At 47.8% G+C, this 19,064-nt stretch overlaps 1 protein-coding gene across 4 annotated transcripts; it reads right to left on the reverse strand.

The window, feature by feature from the left end:
• Positions 1-530: 530 nt before the first annotated feature.
• Positions 531-17,607, reverse strand: ZNF202 (zinc finger protein 202). 4 transcript variants are annotated; one of them, XM_059183590.1, is made up of 9 exons: positions 17,485-17,607; positions 16,050-16,166; positions 15,147-15,215; positions 6,840-7,343; positions 5,920-6,130; positions 5,477-5,565; positions 4,139-4,268; positions 3,487-3,606; positions 531-2,953 (listed from the first exon to the last, which is right to left on the reverse strand). In XM_059183590.1, exons 4-9 carry the CDS (start codon positions 7,239-7,241, stop codon positions 1,959-1,961), a joined length of 1,947 nt encoding a protein of 648 aa, XP_059039573.1. In that variant the 5' UTR covers positions 7,242-7,343; positions 15,147-15,215; positions 16,050-16,166; positions 17,485-17,607; the 3' UTR covers positions 531-1,958. The 4 variants fall into 4 exon arrangements, with proteins under 4 accessions (XP_059039573.1, XP_059039558.1, XP_059039565.1 ...); XM_059183575.1 differs by lacking the exon at positions 15,147-15,215; XM_059183582.1 differs by lacking the exons at positions 15,147-15,215; positions 16,050-16,166.
• Positions 17,608-19,064: the final 1,457 nt, after the last annotated feature.

Genomic DNA, 19,064 nt, shown 5'->3' on the forward strand with positions numbered 1-19,064 from the left:
CTCCCATAACTGGTGTAAGCTAGGGAAAATGATCTCTTGAGGCTGTATTTCACCCAACACAAATTGCTTAGACCTTAGATCTAGGGTTCAGAAATGTTTGCCCATGAGGAGTGTCTTGTGCAAACCACAGGCGTGAACCTTCCCTCAGTAGGCCATCTAATCCAACTTCGGCTCTGCCAACCATGATCTGGAAAACTACTGTGTACTCCTTGATGTCTTTGGATGTATGACGTCCCGAACTATCTGGAACCTGAAGCCTTGGGAAGTTAATAAAATGGAAAGCTCCAGAAACCAGGGGATGGGGCTGCCCGTGTTACTTTTATTTATTCCATACCTGTGTATTTCCAGGACAACGGCTGACTGGTATTAAAGCCAGACTGGGCAACTGGAGTTCTCAGTATCGGCCAAAATGTGAATTGCGTTGTTGAGCTGTTAGGGCTGAAACCTTGTTATCCTACCTATCCTCTCTGTACACACTGGCACATAATGGATTGAGAAACAGCTGAAGAAACCAGGCACAGAAGACAATCTCCCTTCTCATGCTTTAATCCCATACCCTATGCTCCATTTATGGAGGACGCTCACCCAGTCCTTGCCACTCCCACAAGCAGAGCAGGTGAGGCTCGTAATTATTCCTCCCCATCTCCAAGGATCCTTAATCAGGCAACAGAGAACCTACTATCAGCCATGAGATACTACTATTTAGTTCTTAATTACATAAAAATGAGATCACATAAGAAAAAGCAAACAACGCAAATACATGAAAGCCATTTACTCCTGGTAAATTCTTCAGGGTCCCAGGTGCTGGGGTTCATAATTTTCCCTGATATCAGAGAACCAAGGCAGGGATGATAGGGGCTGGGTGTCAGTATAGTCTTGATGGCCTTAGCCAGCAGCAACAGCTTTTACAAAATTTTCCTCATAATTTGGTCTCAGGTCTTCTTGTGTTCTTCATATAAATGAAGTGACCCAGTCAATTGTGATTCTGTAATTATTATCGTACCTAGGTTAGCTGACATGGTTCCAAAATCCCTTTGCAAACCCACGCAAAGAGGGCAGGGTGGGTGGGCTTGTACGTATGTGGGAATGTAAATGACTTCACTGTGATGTCATTATGCTTTACTGACTCCCCTGGCACCCAGCTGTTCCATCTCCCTTTTGCAGAAGTGCTAGGGGCAAAACCAAGAGGCTGGTAGAATACTGAGGAGGGTGGGCAGAGTATTCCAACAGGGAAACACCCCCAGCGAAAGAGGCTTCTGACGAAATCCTCCTTTCTAGCAGGGTCTGGCCCCTGGTATTTTGGCAACAGGTAAGGAAGCAGCCTGACAAGGTCCATATGAAACAGCCTCAAGGTTTTCCCCCATCAGACACTTCTCCCATCTCTCCCCAGGTATCAAAGGAAAGTGCATGGTGAAGAAGTGAACCAGTGAGAGATTTGTAGTTATCACGTGAATGTGTGGCAGAGCCATGAGGATGCAGATCTCCTGCCTTGAGTTCGGGGCTGTGTGCTTTAAGATCTGAGCCCAGTAAGGACAGAATCCTAGAGGCCGGTCCCTCACCAAACCTAAAGGGCTGTCCTGGGCAACTTTATACTTGAGGCTGTGAAGCAGTCTTTAGGATATGCAACAGCCTATTTAGGGGAAAGTATAATAACCATGATATTGTTAAGTCTTCTACATCTCCTGCTTCACACCCATGAGGTAGAGGCAGGAACACTCCAGTCAAGGAGAAGCCTCCACCCAGGTTGTACTTTGGGCAAAAAACCTCCTCAAGGTGTAGAAGTAGAAGGTTGAGAGGTTCTGCCTGGGGGACTTTAGTTAGCTGTGGGAAGAGGTGATGTAGATCTGGGCACGTCAGGGAGACTCCCCAGAAAAGGTCTTCCCAGGCTGACAAGAGGGCGTCTCCTGGCCCATCCCCAGGTGAGGGCTGAATGCAGACCTCCTCACATGGGAACCTAGCTAGGAGGTCTTTTCTGAGTGGGTCCTCTGATGCCTGATTAAGTGATAGCCCCTGCTGAAGCTTTTTCCACAGGTAGGGCACGTGAACGGCTTTTCGCCAGTATGGGTTCTTTGATGCCGGACGAGGTGGTCCCTCCGACTGAAGCTTTTCCCACATTCGGTGCACCGGCAAGGCCTCACAGAGGCGTGTCCTCGTAGGTGTTTGGCAAACGCGGCACTGTGGTTGAAGCAGCGCCCACACTCGCTGCAGAGATACAGTTCCTCGGCTGCGTGTGTCTTCCGGTGTGCCAGATACCGCCTGTGGTCACTGAAGTCCTCTCCACACTCTCCACACAGGTAGGGTTTGCCTCCAAGGTGGATTCTTTGGTGTGTTGTCAGCACAGACTTCTGGCTGAAGCTTTTGCCACAAATAGTACAGAAGAAGGGTTTTTCACCTGTGTGTGTCCTCTGATGCCGGACAAGGTCTGAGGTCCAGCGGAAGTGTTTTCCACAATCGTCACATCTATAGGGTTTCTCAACATGTGGAGTTCTCTCAGCCTGGACCAGAGGGGAGGTCTCATCCAAATTCTTCCGGTTTAGGGGAAATTTATATGATGTGCCCATTTTGTGGACCTTCTGGTGCCTGGCAAGATGCGAACTCCGCGTGTAACTTTTTCCACATTCCATACATTTATAGGGTTTCTCTCCTGTGTGAGTTCTTAGGTGTCTAACAAGGTGGGAGTTACAAGTGAAACTCTTCCCACACACAGGACAGTCATGGTGTCTCCCTAACAAGGGGTGGAGAGGCATGGTTTCCCGAAGATTCGATAAACTATTAACTTGAGAAATATTTGTACCAAATCTTCTTTCGTTAAGTCTATTTGGATCATCCTCAAAGACTATTTCCCAGTCTGGAGTCTGGTGGATTTCGGGATCTCCCAAAATCGATCTGTGCAGATCCTCCAAACTCAGATCTTCTTGCTCGAGATAATCTTCTTCATCCTCGCTCCTATCTCCTGTAGAGAGGGTAAGAGGAGAACAAGGGAAATTATAGAGGGGACAATGCCTTCCACACAACGCTGGGATTTTTAAACAGTCTTGGGACGGCAAGACCACAGAGAGAAGCCCATATTTCATAACTGCAGAGGCTGGGAGAGAAGGAAATAACCAGTCAACTCATTTCTGTCATGTGCCAGGCACTTTCTTATACATTATCTCATACTGTCAACAAGCCTTGGTGTGGACAAAAATTATCATCCTCATTTCACAAATGTGGACACTGAGGACCAAGAGTTTAAGTGATCTGCTTAGTAAAGGACTACAGCTGCATTCCAAAGTTCCCTTTTTTTTTTTCCCACCATCTTGCATTACATACCCCTCACACGAATGAAGGGAGGGGGAAAGGGGAGGATGAAGACAGAAGCATTTGGCATTCAGAGAGAGACAGGGGTAATGGCCAACAGGTCAGAAGAACCAATGAGAGGGGCACCCCAGAGGGAGAGGGGAAGTGCCAGCCCTGCGGGGGAAGATGCCTTTTGTCGTTCCTCACCTGTGTAGGTAAAACTCAGGATTTCTGGCTCTTGAGGCTCTTGAGGCTCTGGGATATCTGGGACCAAAGGCTCTTCCTCTCTAACGTGGGAGATCTCATCTAGTCTGGGGATTGGAAATGCTGCTCAAGAGAGGGAAAGTGGGACATTACGATTGATTCAGCAATTCCCTGTGTTAAGAGCAGATCTTTGCTGTTGGGTCGACTGAAGAACAAATGGTTGGCCCAGTCAGTGGCTCCAATCTGGTCTTTTTAGCCTGAGCACTTCTCACCAAATCCTGCATACTTCATGCCCTTCGTCTGCAACTTGATAGTTCTAGGACTGTTAATGCTCCCTCTTTCCCCATATTCAAGTAAGCAGATCAGCTTCAACTTCTACTGCTTGTTTCAAAACTCACACCACCTCAAATATACTAAAGCTATATATTATAATTTTATTTTCTTATTAGAAGTTTCCAACCACTTTCTAAGCATTTCCTCTTCCCTTTAACTTGGAAGGACACTGTCTTGCTTTTAGCTCATCCTTCAGTCTTGCTGGTGGGGTAGGCTAAGAGAAGCGTGGCGCATACAGTTCTAAGGCCTAAGACCCCCACAACTTTCAAGAGGAGAAAGACCTCTGTGCTCAAACACCCTAGAAACACTTGAAATTTCTTACACAAAGAGACCACAATTCCACAATCTTCTTCCAACACATATTCTCCATAGAACTCTTTCTGTGCTGGATCCAGGTCGCTCCACTGGTCCTGGGAGAAGCACACAGCCACGTCCTTGAAAGTCACCAATCCCTGAAAAGACACAGGCTTCGGTTAAAACGGGATGCTCCCCCCAAAAAATTAAAACAAAACAAAACAAATTAAAAACAAAACAAAACAGGGACGCCTGGGTGGCTCAGTTGGTTAAGCAGCTGCCTTCGGCTCAGGTCATGATCCCAGCGTCCTGGGATCGAGTCCCACATCGGGCTCCTTGCTCCGCAGGGAGCCTGCTTCTCCCTCTGACTCTGCCTGCCTCTCTGCCTGTGCTCGCTCTTGCTCTCTCTCTGACAAATAAATAAATAAAATCTTAAAAAAACAAAAACAAAAACAAAAACAACTGGGATGCTCCCAGAGGTGCCTATCTTGTTTGTGGGATGAAGATTATGGCTGGAGACAAAAGGCATGCACATAGGACTCCAGAGTCCCTTCGGGAAATCTGCAGCACTCCGGGCTGCTGCTCCCCGACTTCCTATTTCTGCACTTTCTTATTTCCTCCTCTGGGCCTCCCAGTCCCACTGCTTTCTCTCAGGGCCAGACTCTGCTCTTCTTCTGGAGCACACTGGTTAACGTACAAGAAGAGTCTTAAAGGTCTTCATTAACACCTTATCTGATGCCTTAATGCCACCTATATTTCTGCAAAAATTCACCTTTTCTGGAAAGCTTTCCCTGACCTTCTCCAGGCACCCCTATCACCTACAGGGTCAGCACAGCACACACAGGCCCTTCGGTGGCACCTGGACTGCAGTGTGAAACCACAGATGCAGCCTTTTCCTTTCCTCTCCAGCATCACAGCCTAGTTTTGAGGCCCTGACCATGGGAAGGGCTTCCTATGTGTTGTGGCCTGAGGGCAGCCCCTGCGACAGGATACCACACAATTTCAGAAAGCATTTCTGCAGCAGTCAGCCATTCTCACAAATGACTAGCAAGCTGACTTGTAAAAACCAAAAATATGCCCTCATTCAGCCACTTCCGGGTTGTACCAGAGAGTTATGAAATAATCCCATTTTGTTAGTCCCTCTCTCTGGGCAGTGGCAAATAAAAAGGCTCTGGAGCCTGCAGATCCAAATGAGACTACGGTCATTCATCCCCTTCCATGCAACTCCCCCTGCTGCAGGCACGTCTAGAACTGAGAACTTAAGTTGGCAAAGGAGAGTGGAAATTTGTGCCCTGTCCGACCTGTTCAGCTAATGCCTGGTGGCTCTTCAAATTCTCTGAGGCACAGAGGGGAAACCAGAGCACACCTGTGAAAGAGCAGTAAGAAGGGCAACCATCTCTGGGTTTCCAGTGCTCCTCTCTTCAGGAAGATCTGGGTCCTGGGACGCCAGCACCTCTATGAAGAAAAGAAGGCAAAGATGAGCAACAGTGCGGTGTTTAAGCGGCAACAGCTGACCGGCTCTCCTGCTCTTTGGCAGGAATCCAGAAACCAGCCCAAGGGCAGGTCAGTCCTCCCACTGCCACCATGTGGAAAACTACTAACATGCCAAGAGGACAAGCAAGGATGGGTTGGCTATTTCAGCTTGGCCGGGTTTCTGGGGGATGCTAGCTAGGAATGTCTCCTCTCAATACCCTGGATTCTGTGATTTATTCCCACTATGCTGCACCCCTAGCCTCCTCCGTAGAGGGGAACTAGCCCCCTTTCCACACTCTGCCCGCCACAATGCCCCCTTCTGCTGAGGCTTCCCACCGCTCTCCTGCAGGGGCTGGAACTCCAATTCATGGCACAGGCTCTGCTCTTCCAGTGGCCTCAGATCCGGGCTCTGTACAGTTTCCTCACAGGATGCCTCAGGAGTCGAGATCTGCACAGGGTTCTGCAGCTCACTAGGTGACTCGGGCTCTGCTCCCGGATGCACCGTCTCCTCTGACAGGACCTCCTGGCCATGAACATGGACAGTCACCTGGGAATAATTCCAATTTCCAGTCAGCATGGAGTCAAGAGGAAAGTCTCGATTGACATCAGGGCTTATTTTGGGAGACGCTGCCAAAAGAAACACTCCCAGAGGGTCCTAGATAAGGAGGCGAGTCTCTGGTGCTAATGGGACACCCAAGTTGTTGAAGGTTATCCTCGCCAGGACGAGGGGGGACATTCAGACACTGCTGCACAGCTTCCTCACTGCCCTCACCCCTGCCCTTGTCACCTGGGGCTCTGAGACACCCATCCTTTCCATCTCCACTGCTCCCACCTGTGGCTCTCCTCGTTGTTTGCTTCCCTGTCTTATGGTCTCAGGAGGGGGATCTGTGACTGAGAGTCTAAGAGGACCTTTGAGGAAGTCACAAAACTGGCCTCCTCAAGAACTGGAGGCTCGACAGCTAAAGAAAGGGAAACCAAAGCCATCTGATCCTTGAGTGCTGAGGTCCCTAAGATGGTTCCTAAGCAGGGATTTCAAAAGCCAAAGAAGTCACACTCACTCACTCACTCAAACACACGCAATCACACACACACACACCCCTCTTCCCCTTATGCATCTAGGCGCAACCCAAGAGCAGAGCCAATTAGTTTTAAAGGGTAAACAATGAGGGCCCTCCCTGTACGCCCTATGCCCCAAATCCATCCTTCCAGCAAATAGCCCCCTCCACATCACACAGATCAGGACTCCCCCTCCTCACCCACCGCCTTGGTCTCCTGGGTTGTTTCTGCAAACCCTCCACCAGCGTCACCGCCTCCTCGCCACTCTCTGGCCGTTGGCCCCGCACCCAGCTCTGCAGTTCTCCAGGCAGGACAGTAAGGAATTGTTCCAGCACAAGCAGCTCTAGGATCTGCTCCTTTGTCCGCCTTTCTGGCCTCAGCCACTGATGACAAAGTTCTCGCAGCCGAATGAGAGCTTCTCGAGGGCTCGCGGCTTCCTGGTAGCGGAAGCGCCGGAAGTTCTGGTGCGAGGTCTCAAGCACAGGGTCATCTCTCTGTAAGACAGACTCTGGCCTACAGGTGAAATCATCTTCCAATTTCACCATCAGAATTCCCTCTTCTTCCCAAAGATCCTGGTCCTCTGGTTCCAAGGCTGTAGCCATTGTTTGGCTCTTGTGGGGAGGGGTCTCATACCATCTAGAGCTCACCCCGTCATTTCCCCCCAGTCTCAGCCTGGGCACCTCAAGGAGTTTCTCGCAAGGGACCTGGGGGCAGAGAAGCAGAGACAAACAAGAGCGTAAGCATGAGCGGATACATAGGGCCAACAGTTCTGAGTTCACTCATGACCCCGCACACGTAACACTTTCTCACCCTATTAAAACCCTACTGCTCATCTCCACCACCATCAGCTATAAACAGATTTGGTTGAAATTGGATGATCTATGCCTCAAGTTTGCTCTCTTACCCCTCACCCTCCGCCAGCTTCACACCCCACAGAGAAAACAGAAAAACACTGCATCTCTACTTCACGAACCCTGTGAAACTGCAAGGAAAATGGTGAGGACAAAGGGCGCTGCTCCTCGCCGGCTGGAACCCATCGTACTGACCACCATCTGTGTCACACACACACGTTTTCATACACACCAAGAGAGACCCATCTGCCAGGCTGAAACAGACGGGGGAGCCTTTAGGAAGCCTGATTTCAAACTTGACCACACTCCACAGGAACTCCTCCGTAAATGGGGGCCTCTCAGAGATCTGAGGGGCGGACTGTGTGAGGTAACAGTGAGGAAAGCGGCGGGCACACAGGCACCCCCAGAGCAATATTCTGCTTATTAAAAGACATCTTAATGGGAACACCTCTAGACCCTCAAACCCAAGTGTTCAAAACTGACTGACTGACAGTTCCGCTGACTCTCAAATCACCCCACTTCCTGAGAGCCTATCTTGGCTGAGATCACTAGCTAAGTAAACACTCCACTCTGTCATCTTTAGACTCCATTCTGATTCTTCCCCACTGCTTACAGCCCCTTAAACCAGTTCTACCTTGTAAGTCTCTCAATCTGTTTCTTCCTCCTCTTTGCCACAGACTGTTTGAGTTTGGGCCCTCAGTTCTTGCCTGGACTACTGACCCTACTGCCTACCTGGGATCTCAGTGTAAGAGGGAACAGAGGGCAGCATAATCATGGTGGGGCTTTTGCAAAATAAGTACTGCTCAACACTCTTCTGGACACTTGGGCTTTAGTCAATGGAGGTAACTGTGTCTTTAGAAATGCTACACATGGTCCTGATGCGTGTGGTTGTGGAGAAACACCAAGGGTGTGTAAGGGACGGATGAGAGTCCTACTGTCAGACTGCCAGGCGTTAAACTGGGGGTGCGCCATTTGGTAGGTGTGAGGCCACAGTTAAGTTCCTATGCTCCCTGTGCCTGTTTCCCCATTTATGGTGTGGAGGTAAGGATGGTATCCATCTACTAGGGTGACTGAATATTAAACATATCACTGTCAAGTGCCTAGAAAGGCAATGGCAACCCAATGCTAACTATCTTTCTAAATTAGAGTCCCAACTGCACCACTCAACACTTCAGAATACTTCTCTTAGTAAGATCAGCTAGAACATCCTTGGCGTGGCACACGAAGCTCTTCCCCATCAGCCCTCAACTGCTTTGTCAAACCTCATACCCTCCCCTTTGCTGTGTTATCACTAAGCTATCGCGAACTGCTGATCTTCCAACCAAAAGGGGGTGTCTCTTCAGGATACCATGCTCATAGGAAGGCTGTTCCTTCTAGATGCAACCTTCCCACCCCCCAGCTCCAATGCCGCATGGTGTGTTCCATTTCTTGGCATGTTCCCTCTTCTGCATTCCCACGATTTGCACCGTAGCTCCTGATCAGTTCTTGTCCGGATTACTCCCAACTGCCTCCAACCTGGAGCTCCCCGCCTGCAAGTTTGTTACCTTCAAGTTACCGAGGACAGTATCACAAGAGTGATGAGCACTCTTGGCAAATGTGATCACGTCCCTTCCCTGTAAGATCCTCAACCATTCCCCCATCTTTTAAGTGGAAAAAGAAACTCGTAGTATTATAAATTAGGCAGGCTTTCCTTTCATCCTCCTCTTCAATCCTTTCCAACACACCCACCCACACCCCCCCCCACACACACACAGTATGCATGTGAAGCACACATGAGCCCCACGCTCTCTGGCTTTAAAACACGTTGTTCCGGGGCGCCTGGGTGGCTCAGTGGGTTAAGCCTCTGCCTTCGGCTCAGGTCATGATCCCAGGGTCCTGGGATGGAGCCCCATGTTGGGCTCTCTGCTCAGCAGGGAGCCTGCTTCCCCCTTTCTCTGCCTGCTGCTCTGCCCACTTGTGATCTCTGTCAAATAAATAAATAAAATCTTTAAAAAAAAAAAAAAAGAACATGTTGTTCCTTCTGAGTCTTAATCCCTCATTAGGTGAAACTTTACTTCTAAGGCAGCTTCCATTCCATGTCTTCTGAGGGGTCTTCCTTGATCCCACTCCCCCATCCTTAAAATGGTTGGACATCACTGTGCCTGTGCAGCAACCTGGGCACGCCATCGCCACGCCCATGGTATGGATCCCGGGATGGCACACATAGTCCCCAGCTACGCTTCCTATGAACCTCCTTGACGTTTCCAACATGTATGATGAAATGCACATGAAGTGAATTTAAATGAATAAAGTTTTCTTCCTATTTTTATCAGGAAGAACCCACCTTTCCCTCCACTGTTTCTATACTTTTTAATTTAACGATCTTGTTAATCCTTCCTTCTAAGGGTCTCTCAAATCCATCTCATCTCCACTGCCATTCCCCTGGTTGAGTCATTATGAACCACTGAAAGGCATTAAGAGGAACTTTTAAAACATGACCATCTCCTACATCACCCTGGCATTTAACAGATGCTTGTATGTTGAATGAACAACTTCGTTTAAATTTCACCCCTAGGGGCGCCTGGGTGGCTCAGTGGGTTAGGCCGCTGCCTTCGGCTCGGGTCATGATCTCGGGGTCCTGGGATCGAGTCCCGCATCGGGCTCTCTGCTCAGCGGGGAGCCTGCTTCCCTCTCTCTCTCTCTCTCTGCCTGCCTCTCCGTCTACTTGTGATTTCTCTCTGTCAAATAAATAAATAAAATCTTTAAAAAAAATTAAATAAATAAATAAATAAATAAATAAATTTCACCCCTAGTCTTCCCGGTCCTGCCCCCTGCAGACCCCTCTCCACATGCAATCTGAGGCATTCTTCATTTTTTAGTCTTTGGAGGCTTCATTACCTCAGTCCCAGATCTACCTTCAAGGTTAACAATCCACTCTTAAGAGCTGGGTCTAGGGCACCTGGGTGGCTCAGAGGGTTAAGCTGCTGCATTTGGCTTAGGTCATGATCTCAGGGTCCTGAGATCTATTCCTGCATCGGCTCTCTCTGCCTACTTGTGATCTGTCAAATAAATAAATAAAATATTAAAAAAAAAAAAAAAAAAGAGTTGGGTCTAATGTCATGCTGCCCATAAAGCGGAGTTTAATTTCAATGACCCTGTTGTTTATTCTTATTATCTCTTATCTCAAATGGCTTTTCATTCATTCATGCTCTTATTTCTCTTCTGGTAGCCTTAAATATCCACTACTTACTTTCATTTCATAGCCTGCTTTACAGAGTTCCCTCATTTCTAGATCTTTATGTGGTCACTGTCTTACCTACCGGATCTGCTGTCTCTACCCCATGGTAGTCTGTTTACTATGCGGTTTGTAGCTTTTAAAATTTTATGCCCATCTTCAGTGAAGCTGTTTTCTTTGGGAGTTCTGAGATAACAATGAATTGATAGTCTTTTGGCTTAATGAAGGGATCGCAATCATCTTTGAAGTCTGAGGACCCGTGCCCAGGGAGGCGGACTAGAAGTGCTTCTCGTTTCCACATAGCACTGGCTACTAGAGATCGTCTACTGCAGAGTCTATGAGGTCTGCATTGACAGAAGCATTCCTGCTCTCAGAGGGCTTTGCTCTCTAAAGACAAAGGAACGTACAAGGTCTACATTAAAACCTGCCATTTCTAAATCCTCTCAGAAATTGTGAACTGAAGTTTCCACTATTTGTTTTGGATTTACTTTGGCAGCTTAGGAAGAGACAAAGACAAACAGATCAGCAATGGCAGGATGATGGGCAGAAGAGGAGCCCCTGATGGGACAAGGAATGGGAAGGAATAGGAGGCAGGCAGCGCGTGGAAAGAACACTGGGTTAGGTTTCCAAAGATGCACGTCCCAGCCCCACATCCTCAAGTAACTGGAGGAATTCTAAGGGAACCACGAGATGATACAAGAGTCCTCTGCAGATAACTACTCTAATTCACAGGACTAGCTGAACTCTGTGAGCTTATGAACGAAAATGTGCTGTGCAAATGTCAAGTATTAGAAACAGAAAATGGACACTGTTTCATTCTAGGTTCTTGGGATATGCTATACTGCAATCCATCCTGCAACTTGTTGTCCATGCTCTTCTAATACCTTCCCTCCATGTCTGCCCTTGGAAGGGTTCCACAATGACAGATAAGAACTGAAGACTCTATAGAGACTGAAGCCAGGCCAGGAAGAGCAAAAGACTTGGTTCTAGAAGGCTCTGAAACAATGTCTACAGAAAAGCTTCACAAGCCTAGGGCTGGGCATGCTCCAAGACCTCGTTTTTTGAGTGTTTCTAGGGTCTATGGAGCAGGACTGGGGAGTTGTGGAAAAGGCAAGAGCTTTCTCCCGCCTTTGGTCCAGCTACCTCTGCCCCTTATCTAAATGTGTCACATGCCAGCGAAGGCCGTAACTGCATTCTATGGACAAGAACAAAAACTGCAGGCAATAAGAGGTTATCTGGGGGGTGCCTGGGTGGCTCAGTGGGTTAAGCCGCTGCCTTCGGCTCAGGTCATGATCTCAGGGTCCTGGGAATCGAGTCCCACATCGGGTTCTTTGCTCAGCAGGGAACCTGCTTCCCTCTCTCTCTCTCTCTGCCTGCCTCTCTGCCTGTCTACTTGTGATCTCTCTCTGTGAAATAAATAAATAAAATCTTAAAAAAAAAAAAAAAAAAAAAAAAAAAAAAGAGGTTATCTGGTTCCTTACCTGAAAATCTGCTTCGGGAGGGCTTTCTGGACCTTAAATGACAAGGTTTGTGGTCATACAGCAATAGAGAGATAGTGATCTATTTACTGGCAAATCATCTTCAGTAGGCATCAGGGTTCAAATGACTGCCTCCAATTTTATTTTTTACCCTAATGCTGGCCCATAACCTGGAAATCTGGGTATGCCTGTTCTCTGGGGCTAACCAGACCTTCCAACTGCTCCTATCATCATTCTAGAATAGGAATCAACTAAATTGTTAACTGCCCTGTTCTAACGCTGTGGTTTTTCTTTTTTAGAGAGGGAAGGAGAGGAAGAAAGAATGGGAAGGGGTAGAGGGTGAGGCAAAGACTCAAGCAGACTCTGCACTCGGCACAGAGCCCCACACGGGGCTTTACCTCATGACCCTGAGACTGTGATCTGAGACAAAAGCAAGAGCTGGACGCTTAACCAACTGAGACACCTCCAGGGGCTCCGCTGTATTCTTGTTTAAAACTAAAGATTATCTGGTATGATCCCTCTACTGCGAAGATTATCTTTTATGGTTAACTGTCCTGTACACAAGTGTGTATTCATGCTTTCCACATAATGGTTTGGGGCTTTGGAGCCTTGGGTTTGGATCCCTCTCCTCATTTACTGGCCACGTGACACTCCCTATGTCTTGGGTCTCATTTTCAAAATGTGGCTATCCTACCTAACTCCCACGGTTCTTTAAGGAGTAAATGATGTTACATACAGAATCACTATAGCATAGAGCCCAGGAGAGAGCAGATGCTCAATTTATTTTGTTCTCTTCCCTTCCAACTACTTTAAATCCTTTTGGGAAGAACACAAGATTTAAACAATGAACAAGCAAAAGGCCCTTTTTTTCACTGTCATTCCAAAAAAAAAATTTTAATGCACAGGAAAAATCTTGGTCTGTCTACTGTTATTATCAAAAGTAAAGTGTTGGGCGCCTGGGTGGCTCAGTGGGTTAAGCCGCTGCCTTCGGCTCGGGTCATGATCTCAGGGTCCTGGGATCGAGTCCCGCATCGGGCTCTCTGCTCAGCAGGGAGCCTGCTTCCTCCTCTCTCTGCCTGCCTCTCTGCTTACTTGTAATTTCTCTCTGTCAAATAAATAAATAAAATCTTTAAAAAAAAAAAAAAAAAGTAAAGTGTTGGGGTGCCTGGGTGGCTCAGTGGGTTACAGCCTCTGTCTTCAGCTTAGGTCATGATCTCAGGGTCCGTCCTGGGATCAAGTCCCACATCAGGCTCTATGCTCAGCCTGCTTCCCTTCTTCTCTCTCTGCCTGCCTCTCTGCCTACTTGTGATCTCTGTCAGATAAATAAATAAAATCTTAAAAAAAAAAAAAAAAAGGAATGTGAAATAAACTATAAAAAGCATACCAATTCACTTTATTTTGAATTAAAATGTTTTTTCTAGGTGTGTACCACAGGCTCAGGAGACCATGCAGGACTGCTGGTACTTCTGCCCTTGCAGGTAGGGGATCTGGGTTCTACCTCCTCAAGATGTGTTATCTGGGAAATGGGAATGATTTTCCATGTAAAGACAGAAAGCTGGGTCATTCTTTGAAAAACCATCTTGCTTTTTAATGGTAACAGAGGGGCTTTGAGAGGAACAAGGATATAAGGCTTCTTTACTGAATGAATACCTGGGCCATGGCATACTAGTCTAAGAAGTTCAAAGAGTTTAGATGGGTAGAAGCGAAAAACAAGATTTTAAGAATCCAGAACGGAGTATCTGGCCGTCCTGACAATACTGGTTAATGTCCAACGGGAAGCTAGGCTTCTTAACCTTAACGGTTACGTAGAGGTAGTCAATGGCTTAAATAAAGCAGGTCAATTATAGGGCTCAGTTTAAAAGATTTTATTTATTTATTTGACAGACATAGATCACAAGCAGGCAGAGAGGCAGGCAGAGAGAGAGAGGAGGAAGCAGGCTCCCTGCAGAGCAGAAAGCCCGATGTGGGGCTCGATCCCAGGACCCTGGGATCATGACCTGAGCTGAAGGCAGAGGCTTTAACCCACTGAGCCACCCTGGCGCCCCTTAGGGCTCAGTTTAAGGCAGAACGTCACAAAGTGGTCTGAAGTGGGAAAAGGGCGTCACCAAACCGGACACCCATCCTAATGAGGGAGGCAGTGCTCCTATGGCAGCCAGAGTTAAAGTAGCTGTACCCAATTCATTACTACAATAAACATGACCAAGGCCAATCACAGGGATGCAGGAAACATCATTTAATGAAAAACAACAGGATAATATATTTTATAACTAGACCCTGACCCGAAGAGTAAATATGGGTAATTAGGAACAGTGAATTCAAGGGTCATGTATTATGGTTTTAGTTTTGTAACTGATATTGTCAAAATACTCTTTGCTTTGTATCTAGAGGACTTCCTTCCGGCATTGCCCGAGGCTCCCTCACTTATGAGGAGATGATAAAAGATGGGCCCCTTGCCTGCGGACCAGAGGAATCAGAAGAGCAGCAGGTTTCTACTGCAGATAAAATCATGGTGCAAAGAGTAGAAGGCATCCTGGGATGGCAAAGACCTCTTTATTCATTTTTATATTCCAAGTGCCTAACACTTTGTTGAATGCTTGGTAGAAAAGGTGCTCAGTAAAATGTGTTGAATTTTATTAAGCTATTTCTCCTACTCCAACTTGGATACAGATGCACTAAAATTTAGAATCAGTGGGTGCCAGGACCTTGGTAATAAATCACTCACAGGGACAGTTATAGGAATTTGGCATGGCATTTACCCCAATGGCCTGGGGGAATCAAGTGGCATAGCCATATAACGCTTTACGATGCAAAACTAGGGAAGAAAAACTTCTTCAAAGGGAAAAGATAGCAGGGGATATGGGGATAAGGCTATTCATTCTACAAATACCTACTGACTATCAATTGTGTGTCTCACACAATCCAAACTGCCAGAAGGAGAAAGATGAAAAAAGCACTGGCACTAACCTTAAAGAATTTAGTAAGTAGTTACGAAACAGCAGGGACTTTAGCATACTAGCAATTCGTAGCAAAAACCTAAATAAGGATATAAGTAATATGGTCAAAATGGAGGCTCCTATCAAGAGAATTAAGAAAAATCAAGGGGAAAACTCATCAATATTTCATCTTCTATTTGGCATAAGAACACTAGCAATTACTGAGGGTTTTTTTTTTAAGTAAGCTTTCTTAATTTTAAAAACGAAAGAACTCAGACCTAAGTGGTTAAATTATCCACACAAGATCATATTACTGGTTTCTAACAGAAGTACACACATATGTCTTTTGATTCCCCAAACCACTGCACTGTTTATGTGAAGGAGCTTGGCCAAAGGCAGTGGTTCTCAGTGTGAGAAACCCAAACCAGCAGCACAAGCACCTAAAAACTTGTCAGAAATGTGCAGATTTTCAAGCCCAGGCCCAGACCTGTTATCAGAAACTCTGGGGGAGGCCCCAGCAATCTCTTTGACAAGCCTTCCCTTCAGGTGCTTGAGATGCTCATTAAGTTTGAGAGCCAGTACCTAAAGAAAGTAAACTTGAGGTTCGGCAGAAAGCATCCAACTTTTCCGGTGCTGCCCCATTTTTTTTTTTTTTTAAAAGATTCTATTTATTTATTTGACAGACGGAGATCATAAGTAGGCGAGAGAGAGGGAGGGAAGCACGCTCCCTGCTGAGCAGAGAGCCTGATGCGGAGCTCAATCCCAGGACCCTGGGATCATAACCTGAGCCAAAGGCAGAGGCTTTAACCCACTGAGCCACCCAGGTGCCCCGGTGCTGCCTAAATTTAAAGGAAAGTTTGCACAAGTCAAGAATCTAGGGCTGTTTTATGCCTGTGCCAAATTAACCACAAAAAAATGTAAACCTGTAACTTACCTCATCTGTATAGTTTGTAATGCCCAAGAGTCCCTCACATCGTAGTAAACCTTGCTGTGCCCTTGAAATGACTGTCTACTGCAATATAGTATTTAAAAGGGTGCAAAAGGGGTACAGCTGGAGGAGAAAGGGGGAAAGATTATGAATCCCAGGTATTTGATCCTAAGAGGAAAAATCCCCTTCCTCCCTCCAACCCTGCCGGCCCTCTTATACTAGATCTATCAGCAGAAAGTTACCCAAGACAAGTGGCCACAAACCCTAACTGCTTGGTCGTCACATACTTCCCACCAACACGCCTCTCTCCCAATGGCTTCCTCACAACCTTTCTAAAGTGGCTTTCTGGATCAAGGCCCCGGGGGGGGGGGGGGGTGACTTAGAAGAGAAGCTGGGAAGAGGGAAGGGGGACTCCACTAGCTTTCTGTGGCTCCCGAGTCGGGCTGTCCTGGGGGTCCCCTGCAGTGCGTGGACAGAGGAAAACCGACAGTTCTCACCCTGACATCGGAGTGAGAGCCTGGATGTGACAGTGCTCTCCAGGACCAAGGAGGTCACAGAACAGCTAGGCCTACGAGGTCACCTTTGGGATGGTCAGTACAGGGACAGAGGCAGCCAGGGTAATCAAAGGGCCTGGGAGACAAGAATCTCCAATGCCCAGAAAAATAAAAACTGGGTTGCCCCCTGAGAAAACAGAATAACCAAGGCATACGAACTAACAAACTTTTGGTCAAACCAGACAAGAAGCAGAGGCCTGTCTCCTCCTGCTAACGGTGGGGTTCAGAAGTGCCATAACTGGCTGTGAGGGCTTGGGGGGAGGGAAGCTGCAAGTGGAGACAGAAGCTACTAGCTTGAGGGGAAACGTGGGGTCGGTCACAGTGGCAGCTGAAAAGCCACAGGCCAGACGGTGTCCAAGGGTGATAAGATCACGGGTGAGTGTATCTGTACGTGTGTTGGCGAGGGGGGAGTTTGGTGGTGGAAAGAAATGGGGCTGGTCTGGGCCGGGAGACTGCGGGGGATGGAGGGGGGTGGTTCTTGAACAATCTTCAAGACGGGGTGAGAAAAAGCTGGGGGAAACAGAGGGGCCTAGGCTACTCCTCTCTCGGTGCCGGGGGGGCCAGCTGGCGCGGAAGCAAAGGGAGGTACGAACTAACTGCGTTTCTGCAGGCCTCAGGAGGGGGCGGAGGGCGGTGGCTGCACCGAAAGAAGCCCGGAGCGCCATCCGCGTCCCCAGAGGTCCGAGCTCCGGCCACGGGAGCCCCGGGGACCGCAACGCCTCGGGCCCCTCACTGCCATGCCGCCGCCCCTTCTTCCAGGACAGTGCGATCTCCCCAGGCTCTGGGGGGGCGGGGTCTCAGACCTCTCCCCCATCTTCCCCGCCCTGCCCTGCCCGACTCCACGCGATCCGGCCCGGCCCGACCCGGCCCAGCCCCTCAGCACTCACGGCTCCGACAGCTCCGGCGGCTCCTCCCCTGCCCCGGCTTCTCCCCCACCCACTCTCGGCCGTAGCAGCGCCGCCGGATCCGAGCCGCGCGGCGCCTGGCGGGTCGGAACACGTGGGGCCTTTGCGCCCGGAACCGGAAACTGGGCTTTGCCCCGCCTCCTCGCGGCGCTGGAGCCCTTCTAGGCGGTGGGAGGTTTGGTCTCTGTGCTCGGCGCGGGTGGAGGCTCTGATGGTCGCGGGGACCCAGCGCAGAAAGCCTGGGGCCAGACCGCTTCCGGCCGCACACCCCTCCTGCAGCCCCGGGCCTTCAGTTTACGCACAGACCCGTTTCACCGTTTTTTGATCTCTGCTTTGATTTTGGAGGCTTGGTTTTTCTTAATTGTTCGCGAAGCAGGATAGCAAAGAGAGTAGTTTGGGGTTTGGCTCTTGCATTCGCCAACAGTTGTGGGGCATCGGGCAAACCCCTCTACCCCTCTGAGGTTCAGTGTTCATCTTCTAAAATGGGTGTAATTATAAGCCTTGCTCTGAGAGCTAAGGGATATATTGCATGTGAACCCTTTGGAACGTAGTAGAAGCTTAGTAAGGGAAGATTTAGGGTATTCTGTTCTCTTCTGTTTTCCTTGGAGCATGTCTTTGTGTTTTGTTATGACTGACCTCCCTGATCTTATTTGTTCAATTGTGTCTAGGTCAGTGACTTCTGCTATTTTCCTCTTTACTCTCCCTGTCCCTTGAACCCCCTAAGTCACCACTTTCCACATGCCATGGGAGGGCCTTCTCTCCCCCCTCCCCCATCTGTGTCTTTCTTACACGTTTTATTTTCGTGGGACACATTGCTGGGATCAGTCTACTGCGTTTGAAGCCGGGGTATTCATCACTTTTGATGGAGGGCCAGGAATATACGGTTCGTGAAGGCCTACTGTGTGTCAGATGTTCTGGTTATGGATTTCATTCAATATTGTAAAATATTAAGTTCATAAATGATACATAAATGTTTTTCTAAACATTTCAAACATTGCAGATAGTTAGTGATCTTTTACTAGTCCTGGCTTCCTCGTCTCTCCCAGCAAAGGTTCCTTCTCAGGTACTTACTTTCCAGACCTTTACCCTACATTTACATATAATAAACGTGTGTATTCATAGAAGTCATATAATATTATTTTGTGTGCATGTGCATATATGTGTGGATTCATGCTAGATTCCTCAGTTCGCTATTTTCTCCTAGAAAATTTGGAGACCTGCTCATAGTACATACAGATCTGCCTTATTCCTCCTACTTTTTGCATTCGTAACATTCTTTAGTGTGACTAGACATTTGCCTATAGATAATATGTGTTGTTTATAATTGTTACTAACACAAACAATGCTATAGTAAACATCTTTTTCATGCATACATGCAAATGTTACTCTGGGACAGACAGAAAGTATTGTTGGGTCATAGGTTGTATACATTCAATCAATACTACCAAATTACCTCCCAGAGACGGCACCAGTGTATGATCTTAAAATCCACATGTAAGAATATTTTCCCCCATATTCAAATTTTTTTTTAAAGATTTTATTTAGGGGGCACCTGGATGGCT

This window comes from Mustela lutreola, chromosome 1 (genome assembly GCF_030435805.1).
Source record: "Mustela lutreola isolate mMusLut2 chromosome 1, mMusLut2.pri, whole genome shotgun sequence".
NCBI classification, from domain to species: Eukaryota; Metazoa; Chordata; class Mammalia; order Carnivora; family Mustelidae; genus Mustela; species Mustela lutreola.